Here is a 9,558-nt window from a genome sequence, read left to right on the forward strand (position 1 = left end):
CCCATCGGCCGACCATACATGAAAGCAAACGACGAAGCTTGAAAACCCTAATTGACCCGCAAATGAATCCCGCTTTTTGAAAAAGGACGTGGAAAGATATCCCAGAGAACCCATAATCCCCATGCGGTAAACGTCTCTGCTTAATTACTTTTGGACGCTACTGAATAGCATTGAAGATTTCATCCTTCGTAATTTTTTGTACCCATTATCGATCTTTTTCTTCCTCTCATCCCCTCCTCGCTTGCAAACAAAACAGACCCATATTTCCTATCAGACATCGTCCACCTCTAACACACAAATATATTCTTCTTTTTTCTGTCAATAATTATGCGGGTTTTGTTATATTGTTATTAATTCTACATAGGACCACCGCATGTTGGTCTTTTTGTTCCCTCAGCAAACAATCTTGCTGCTGCTTCTCTTATCCAGGCCCCCGTGATTTGCTTGCTTTTTCTGAGTTTGAACGGTGATAGTCAAAGCGTAGAGGGGTTGCTTTGTGTTCTTTCACTTGTTGGTGGGGGCGTTGGAGATGTCTCAGAAGCGGCAGCAACGAGAGGAGGGCACTTCTTTTGATGAGAGGCGGCCCAGGAAGTCACCTACTTTTAAAAGGTAAGGGTGTTGGAGTTTTGGGTAATTGAGCGTGTAGAATCTGTGTCTTGACTGTTAGTTTATTTTTCTAGAAAGAAGGAGCTGTTTCTTGATTTTTGCTTGGGCTTTCATCATTGTGGTGAATGCCCGTTTGAATTTGTATGTGACTATGCAGATTCTGATTGTTTCTGGAGTCGAATTTTGGAGATATGATATGGGTTTTTTGAGCCTTCTATGAAGAGGTGTTTGGTTTTGGTTTGGTTTATTTTAAATGTCAGGGAAAATAAAGCAACTGTGCTTTTTATTTGTAGGTGAAAAATGACAGTGAACTATTAGTGCTCGAGTTCCCTTTCTTTGGGTGCTAATTTTTAGTATCTAAAAAATGTACATTAAGATTCAAGACTGTACCAGAAAATGAGAAATTATACCTGGAGATTGACAAATTCATGTCAGCTGGAATTAGCTTAATGAGAATAAAATGATTTGAGATGATTCTAAGTGGACTTGTATTTCTTATGACAGTGGTCAAGTGGTGTTAGAATGATGAAAGGTACAAATAAGCTGGTTATAAAATGGGATAGGGTTGTCTTAATGGATGCTTTGGGTCCATATTGAATTTTGTTTTCGAGGAGTTGAGAATGCACATACGTGTAGTTTTCACAAACCTACATTGATGATTTTGCTGATTCTTTTATTCTTTTCATAGTGTGGTGCTGGATGTAATGAATCTGCGCAGATTACAAAATCTCATGGAGCCAGTTCTGGAGCCTCTGGTTCGTCGAGTTGTAAGTTCGTCACCGCGGAAGTAATTGCTTCAGAAATATTTCCTATTTGGTTGTATTTGATAAATTTTCTCCATAATAGCTCCTCCCATTTGCATTTAAATGCACTGTCGAATTAGGTCACGAGCTTATTATTTATTCACACTTTCGCTAAATCATCTGTGGTCTATGAACTTGGCTATATCAAATGCTTAAGAGGCTTATTACTTATTCATACATTGGATTTGAGACCCAAATCTCGGGGTTTAACATTTGACATACTAACAAACCAAAGGAAACTCTTGGCTTGAGCCCATATTTTACTAATATATATTGTAGAATAGTTTTTGTTCGTTAATATTATGAAGGGAGATGCCATGATCGGATCCCCGCACTTGGTTGATATGTCACAAACAGCTCTAGTTTATTGTTTCACTATTGTATGTTTAAGTCGTACAATAATTTCTTAGATTCTATATTTGTAAGGTGAAGAACTTTTGCTAAATTTCATTTTTTGGATATTTAGTATATATATATATATATGTATATATTGATGTCAATACGTATTCTAAGGTCTAACCAATTATTTGGCTAATATGTTTACTATTTCATTGTTTCTCTTTTTTTTTTTTTGTTCTCACTGTGTGTGTGTGTGTAGGTTCTGATAGCTGAATCAATGTATAGCTGACAATATTGATTAGTTTACTTTATCTGAGATCACAGGTGAAAGAGGAAGTGGACTCGGCTTTAAGGAAATATATAATCAGTATGAAACGGTACATTATCAGATCTTTTAGTGAAAGAATAAGTTAATTACCAGTATCAGACCCAATGAAAATTCTAATTTCCTAATTATTTCCCGTGTCATTTTTTCTGGTCAAAATTTCTAGGAACTGTGGGAAAGAAGTACAACCTTCTGAATCAAGGAATTTACAGTTAAAATTTTTAAATGCTATCTCTCTTCCAGTGTTTACTGGAACTCGAATTGAAGGAGATGGGTGCACCAGCATGGAAGTTGCTCTGGTTGATATGCTGACCGGGCAAGTTGTTTCCAGTGGCCCTGGATCCTCCGGAAAGGTGGAGATTGTAGTTCTTGAAGGAGATTTTGATGGTGATGAGAGAGACGATTGGACACTTGAAGAGTTCAAAAATAATATAGTGAGAGAGCGGGAAGGCAAAAAACCCCTCCTAACTGGTGATGTGATCATGACTCTTAAAGGTGGGACAGGTTTTGTAGGAGATGTTTTATTTACAGATAACTCAAGCTGGACAAGAAGCCGTAAATTTAGGCTGGGTGCTAGACTTTTGGATGATATTGGTGGCTTCAGAGTAAGAGAGGCTAGATCAGAACCCTTTGTGGTCAGAGATCATCGTGGAGAATGTGAGTTCCTCTATTGCCTCCATTCTGTATTAATTTTCTCCTTTGCCTTGAGATATATATTTTATAATTAGATTGCATTTCTTATAAGCTCCAAAAACTTTTATAAGATGTAGAAGCTTATAAGATCTTTTCAATAACTTACCCAAATACCCTCTTTGTTTAGTTGGTTTATAATTTCAGCCATACGTGTATTGAAAGACTGAATCATGAAGAAAGCATGATTGTCTTTCTTCTCTGCTTATATTGACTGAATTTTTATTCTCCTAATCGTTGTATTTTTTTTTCTTTCCTAAGATACTATTCTCAGATCTCATTCCTCTCATATGCTTCACTGTATAAACTATAGCTGATGAAACTGGGAAAATAGGATCAGTAGGAACAGATGTACATTTATGTATGAGACATGAAAAATTGTCAGCATAAAGTGATTCATGTGATGTATTAATTTATATTTCTCATTTTTTCTTAAGTGTACAAGAAGCATCATCCTCCATCTCTTTCTGACGAAGTATGGAGGCTAGAAAAAATCGGCAAAGATGGAGCTTTCCACAAGCGTCTGAGGAAGGAAAGAGTCAATACCGTGCAGGATTTTCTAATGTTACTCTTCTTAGATCCCACAAGGCTACGAAACGTAAGTTTTTGTTTTGTACATGGATTGTGTGTAGTGATTAAACTGTTTTACATGCATCATGTTTTTTACAAAAGCACTTGGACCCACTGCGATAGTCAGCACAGTTACATGTGCTCATAAAATAAATTCATGAGATAGCTCTCTTTGCATATTAAATGGGAGTTCTTATGGGGACTAATATAATGTCAATTCCACACCTTTGTAACAGTGTCCTCCGTGTTGGGTGACTTGACTGTTATTTCATATTAGTTTGTATTCATACAATTTCTGTCATATTTCTTTATATTTTGCTTTTCTGTAGTTTGCATGAAGAAGAATGCCTTCATTTTCGTCTTGTCTTTCTAAAGGTTTTTGTTTTAATCTAGTAAAAGCATATATAAGTTCCTTCAGCATTCACATGGAATAAGAGTTAACATTTTGTGTGTTGGAAATCCTGCAGATCCTCGGGACTGGCATGTCTGCTAAAATGTGGGAAGTAACAGTGGAGCATGCTCGGACCTGTGTTCTTGACAAGAAGTTATACTTGTATAATACCACTCAAAAGAATGCTGTTGTTTTTGATGTTGTGGGACAATTGATGGGGATTTCCTCGAATGGCCACTATATTCCGACTGATAAGCTGTCCGAAGCAGAAAAGGCAGGCTGCTTCTATTTGTTTACCTTTTTAATTTTGTTACTTCTCCCGAGTTTACTGGTTTTTGTTCTGCAGGGGCATAGGGACATATTCTTGATTCGTTGTTTTGTTGGCTAAATGCTGATTGAGAACTTATCATATTCCATCACTGATTGAGACCTAATCGAATTGCCTCCTTTCAGGCTGAAGCCCGTCGGATGGTTATATCTGCGTTTGCAGATCGTGAGAAAATCATCACTATTGATGATGAGTCCTCCCTAAATATGCCTACTTCATCGAGCTTATCCATTTTGCAATCATCTTCAAACTTGCCCTCTGAGGCTAGTCGATCTGCTTACTTGCAACAAACTGCTACTTCACCGGACTATACACCATCAGTATATTCCATTGGAGGCTTGAGCAGCTTTGATGATTGCTTGCAAGGTGTTGATCCTATGGACATCAGATACGATCAACATTTGAGCTACCCTGGACCGGCAGACAACTTAATCTGTGATGCCGATGCCATGGATACAACATTCTGTGCAAATGAGCATTTCCAGTACTTTGAGACAGATTGTTCAATCCAGAGCTCCAATATGGAATTATCAGCCGATATACAGAGTGCCATCAATGCTTTCATACCATGTTCATCAGTTCCCAATGATAAAACGCAAAGCGGGTGGAATGTTTTATTAAGTGTACTAAGATGGTGGTTCTCCATTAAAAGAATCATGGCTAGAAAAAACTCGTGCTAGAGAAATACGAGGATATGGTCAGCAAAGATGTCCCGAGAAACAGCCACTTAGTCCCATAATGTAATTACTCTATCCATCAAGTTTGCTGCCTGACTGGAGATCGTGTGCAGTTATCTGGTAAGAAGAGTTTGCAGTTCTTATTGATGTATATACAGCTGTTAGCTGAATCAGCCCACCGTAATTTCCAGGTGATTGAATGTGAAAGTTTCCTAGTGGGAACTGCGAGTGCAACGGTTAAAGCTCCGTCTGAAACTGTATAGTGTAGTTTCGTAGGGGTGGTCTACTTTTCATAAGGACTACTTATAATGTACAAAATTCAATTTATTATATCTCAATACTCGGTTTTGGTTACCCTTGCTGTTCTTTGTTGGAAAGTTCTTGTTGGCTGAAAGAAAAGTACAATAAATTTAGTCTAAATTGTTTGGAATCTTGATAATTTTTGCTTTGAATTTTAAGAGTTGAGTGCATGAATTCTTGCAGTTTGTCTGCCAACTGTCTGAACCATTAACCTTAAGACAAATTTGTCTCCTCTGCCAGTCGTCCATGGTATATCTGGATGAGAATGAATTGTCTTACTGACTTCTTGATTCATTTAGTTCCCGTTTGACAATGATTGCGTTTAAAGAGAGAATTCCTCCTTTGAATTAATCTGTGGTTGAGAAGGAATGGAACTGCAGCTCCAATTCCATTAAAGTTAAAGACATGGTGTTGAAATAGATAAGCCTTTGTTGAGTTATGCTTGGTTGAAATGCAACAATATCAAGTAGTCAAGTACTTGTTTTGGCATGTGAAATATCATGCGTAGTTACTGCTCCTTTTCCAATTAGCACACAAAAATAAACAACCATTTGTTTTATTTTCTCGTGAAGTTGTCATGTGATTGCTGTATAATTTAAGGAAAAAGACCAATAATGTGGGGAGCTTGATGATACTCATAATGTGATTGGTTGGATATGGTCAAACTTGATTTGAGTTAGAATTTTTCTCCGTTTTTTGAATACTTTACCTCTAAACCTACTATATAAACACTAGGAATCCCCTATTTTGAAGCTTTAAGTGGAGGAAAAAAAATGGAGAAGCAAAAGGGACATGTTCTTGTGCTCTTATATCCTGCACAAGGTCATATTAATACGCTCCTTCAGATTGCAAATGCTTGGCCTCCATAGAGCTGAAGGCTAGTTTTGCTACCACCCGTTACACCGTCAACTCCATCAACGCACATGGAATTGATGTTCTGCCCATTTCTGATGGCGTTGACGAAGGTGGCTTCAAACAAGCTCCGAGTCTTGAAGCTACTTGGAATCATTCAGAATAATAGGCTCCAAGACATTAATTGAGCTAATCCAGAGTCCGGAGGCCTCAACTTTACCAATTCGTTGTCTTATATACGACTCCTTGCTTCCTTGGGGACTTGAAGTGGCCAAAAGCTTAGGCATTCTTTCAGTTGTGTTCTTGACAAACTCGATTTGCAATAGCTCGATTTACAGGCAAATTCATCTAGAGCTTCTTCCTTTACCTGTAAAGCCAGAAAGCGTGCCCGTTTTGTTGTCTGGTCTTCCTCCTCTTGGCATATGCCTAGTTTTCTTATGGAGCCTCCAAATATCTACTTGACAGCAATCATGGAGATGTTTGCTTCCCTTGATCAGAACAGTTTCGTTCTTGCCAACACACTTTAGAAGCTTGAAGATGAGGTACTTTCTTACGTAAACTTTGTTAATGTTACAAAACGTCTTACTAGTATCAGATGTTCTTGCAGAAAATGTCTTAGTGTTGTGTCAATAATTACAAGCTCAAAACTATAGCTAAAGATGCCATATTTACTGTTTTTCCTATTAGGTTCAGCTTATATTTTGTCATGTTAGTCATACATAACTATGTGTTTGTTCCTATTCAATTTTAAGGTAGCAAAGGCGCCATTTCTGGCCTTTGGCAGTGTGGATGGTTGGTCCAATTATCCCATCACACTACCTAGATGAACAGATCAAGACAGACACAGAATATGGAGGCAACCTATGGAAAGCAAGGGGCAGTATCTGCACAAAATGGCTCGATGGTATGCCGCCCGAGTCGAGCGCTTACGTTTCATTTAGAAGCATGGCAAGAATTTCAGCCGACTAGGTTGAACAAGTTGCTTATGGCCTAATAGAGACGAAACTCAGCTTTCTTTGGGTTGTCAAGGAGCACGAAAACAAGACCCTCCCAAGTGAATTCCTAAACTGCCTAAAAACTCTTGTGGGCATAATAGTGCCATGGTGCAACCGAGTAGACGTTATAGCCAACCGGGCAGTGGCCTGCTTCTTGACACACTGTGGGTGGAACTCAACTCCGGAGGCACTTAGCCTCGGTGTGCCGGTTGTGGCAGTGCTGCAATGGAGCGATCAATCGATGAACGCAAAGTTCATCGAGGAGGTTTGGAAGGTGGGAGTGATAGCCAAGAAAGATGGAGGAGAGATTGTGAGGAAAGAAGAGGTGAAGAGGTGTGTTGGAGAGGTGATGGTGGGGGGAAAAAAGCAAAGAGTTGGGTAAATATTATTTTTAGTCCCTCAATTATGTCGCTTATCCAATTTTGGTTCAAACCGTGACCTAGCATGAAAGAATGAGTAGCCTCACCACTCCACCAAATACAACACTTAATTATTTTTCTAAATGAAATATTTGTTAAACATAATTGTAAAATAAAAAACATGTTAAAAATATCTCAAAATAGCATAAATCACAACATATAACCAACTAAAATAACACAAACACCAAACAATATCATAAATCACAACACATAAAATTTATGAAATTGTTTTGTGTTTGTGATATTTTGGTTGGTTTTATATTTTAATTTTTGTTATCATGATATATAGGATGACAATTATTATATTGGTTGATTTTAATATTTTTAGTATGATTTTGAAATATTTTTTAAATAGTTTTTATTTTACAATATGTTTAAAAAATATTTCAATTATTTTACGTATAAGAAATATTTTAAATTTAGTAAAATAACTAAGTAGTGTACTTGGTGGAGTGGTGAGACCGTCCATCAGATTAGGTCTTGATTTATGGTCATTTTGGCAGCAATTTATTTTTCCACACAAATCCGATAAAACTAACGAATAGATAATGGAAAGGACCAAAATCGATGATATTTATAAATTTGAGGGATTAAATTTGATGAGGGAGAAACATGAGGGACTAAATATAGATAAGTGACATAGTTGAGGGGCCAAAAGTGATATTTACCCAATTTATAAAAATTATTCTAATATATTTAAATTAATTAATATAGTACTAATAATGCGAGTCGCAGATCAACCAAAAAATTATTTTTTTTTTAAAAAAAAATTGTAATTGGATGTTCGCAACTTCAATAATGGGAGTCGCGGACATTTTCTTTTTGTTTTTTTCATATAAATTATATTTATATACTTATTTATAATTTTAAAATCCAAACTAATAAAATAATTAAATGAATACACATATAAATAGTTTACTAATTACAATAAATAATAATATTAAAAGTTTATTAATTAAAAAAATCCATCTTCTTGAAGTGTCTCTTCTTTGTTGGGTTTGTTGTTTTTGACGTGTTTGTAGCTAACCCATCTCGTTTTGAATACGTGATGTTTGGTTTCGACCGGACGTATAGAGGTGCGAATAGTAGTGTTGTGGACCAACTTAAATTTCGGATACCCCATAATCTTCCGACTTCAAAGGTTCAAAAGACTTAGAATATGTATTTCTGTGAGCCATTAGATCATAATAATCATTCACCATTGAAGTAGCATTACTCATGTATGCAGCGCATTCTTTTCTAGCGTGAGAGCAAGAGATGCCAAATTGAATCCATTTCCCACATAAACATTCTCGCTTGGCTATTTTGACAACGTGGGTAGTGAGTCCATCCATGTGAGGTCACATTTCACCTGTCAAAGAAGCAACATAACCTTTGTCTGAACTATCATGTTCAAGGGACATATCATTTAGAATGCATGTATAGTCACCCTCATATTTGGTTAATGTCCAATATTTGATTTTATTATATCCTGAAGCTCTCATCTACACCACATATCTGAAAAAAAAAAAAAATCAATTAATCAACTAATGGTATATGCTTATACGACAAAATATGTATATATATACACATATATAAATACCTGGGGTGCGCTGCTTATAAATCACTTTTCACTTGGTTGGCGAATTCTCAACTACAAAATACTCGTGACGTGCATATTGTATCGAGTGATCTTTCACCGCTTCGATTAAATGTTCTTCATTTCTTAAAATCATTCCCACGTTAAGCCTGCCTTCATTAGTATTATAAAATTTTGTGTACTTGTTGAAAGTTCGAATTTTCGACCCGTGACACAATCCATCTGCAGTGGGTTTATATAAAGTTGGTTTCTGCATGCATGCAGTTGCCATGCAGTGCTGCATGGCATTAAAGGTTGACGAGTCAGCCTTTGATCACGTTGATGCGCGTTAGCATGATGTAAATTGATTTCTATACATCACTCCTCAACAACAAAATGTTAAGTGCATTCTACAAAATTTCTATCCACACATTCAAAAAATATATTTATAAAAATATGGATAAAAGAGTAGTATATGGTGCACGTGATGGTGATGTGTTGTCCCAACAATTATAACACAGATCTGATGATATTCCTGATGGTGACATTGATGTAGTGCTACAGGCAAAATGTGAAGATGGTGCATTTTCAAATTACTTTAAAGATCATGACTCGCATGTTTGTGTTCTTGACGCACTACACCAGCCCATATATGATTGTCATCTCATCCCTGCATTAGTGGAGAGGTAGCGCCTTGAAACACAC

At 36.7% G+C, this 9,558-nt stretch overlaps 1 protein-coding gene and 1 long non-coding RNA gene across 5 annotated transcripts; both read left to right on the forward strand.

Annotated features, from left to right (window-relative positions):
* LOC105157171 (calmodulin-binding protein 60 A-like) lies at positions 1-5,083 on the forward strand. Of its 4 annotated transcripts, none has more exons than XM_020692582.1 (8): positions 1-126; positions 365-609; positions 1,295-1,373; positions 2,073-2,125; positions 2,240-2,730; positions 3,201-3,361; positions 3,801-3,998; positions 4,178-5,083. In XM_020692582.1, exons 2-8 carry the CDS (start codon positions 530-532, stop codon positions 4,730-4,732), a joined length of 1,617 nt encoding a protein of 538 aa, XP_020548241.1. In that variant the 5' UTR covers positions 1-126; positions 365-529; the 3' UTR covers positions 4,733-5,083. The 4 variants fall into 4 exon arrangements, with proteins under 4 accessions (XP_020548241.1, XP_011071789.1, XP_011071790.1 ...); XM_011073487.2 differs by having other exon boundaries at positions 398-609; XM_011073488.2 differs by having other exon boundaries at positions 430-609.
* Positions 5,797-7,227, forward strand: LOC110011741. The gene is made up of 2 exons (XR_002286812.1): positions 5,797-6,423; positions 6,634-7,227. It is a non-coding gene; the product is annotated as an uncharacterized LOC110011741 (long non-coding RNA).

Source organism: Sesamum indicum, linkage group LG3 (assembly GCF_000512975.1).
Source record: "Sesamum indicum cultivar Zhongzhi No. 13 linkage group LG3, S_indicum_v1.0, whole genome shotgun sequence".
Taxonomy (NCBI): Eukaryota; Viridiplantae; Streptophyta; class Magnoliopsida; order Lamiales; family Pedaliaceae; genus Sesamum; species Sesamum indicum.

Bases quoted from the DNA above. Each gene is read 5' to 3' on its own strand.
- LOC105157171 (XM_020692582.1), top strand. From the start codon at position 530: ATGTCTCAGAAGCGGCAGCAACGAGAGGAGGGCACTTCTTTTGATGAG. The intron at 1,374-2,072 runs GTAAGTTCGTCA...CTGAGATCACAG, and splicing joins AGCCTCTGGTTCGTCGAGTT to GTGAAAGAGGAAGTGGACTC. The intron at 2,126-2,239 runs GTACATTATCAG...CAAAATTTCTAG, and splicing joins TATATAATCAGTATGAAACG to GAACTGTGGGAAAGAAGTAC.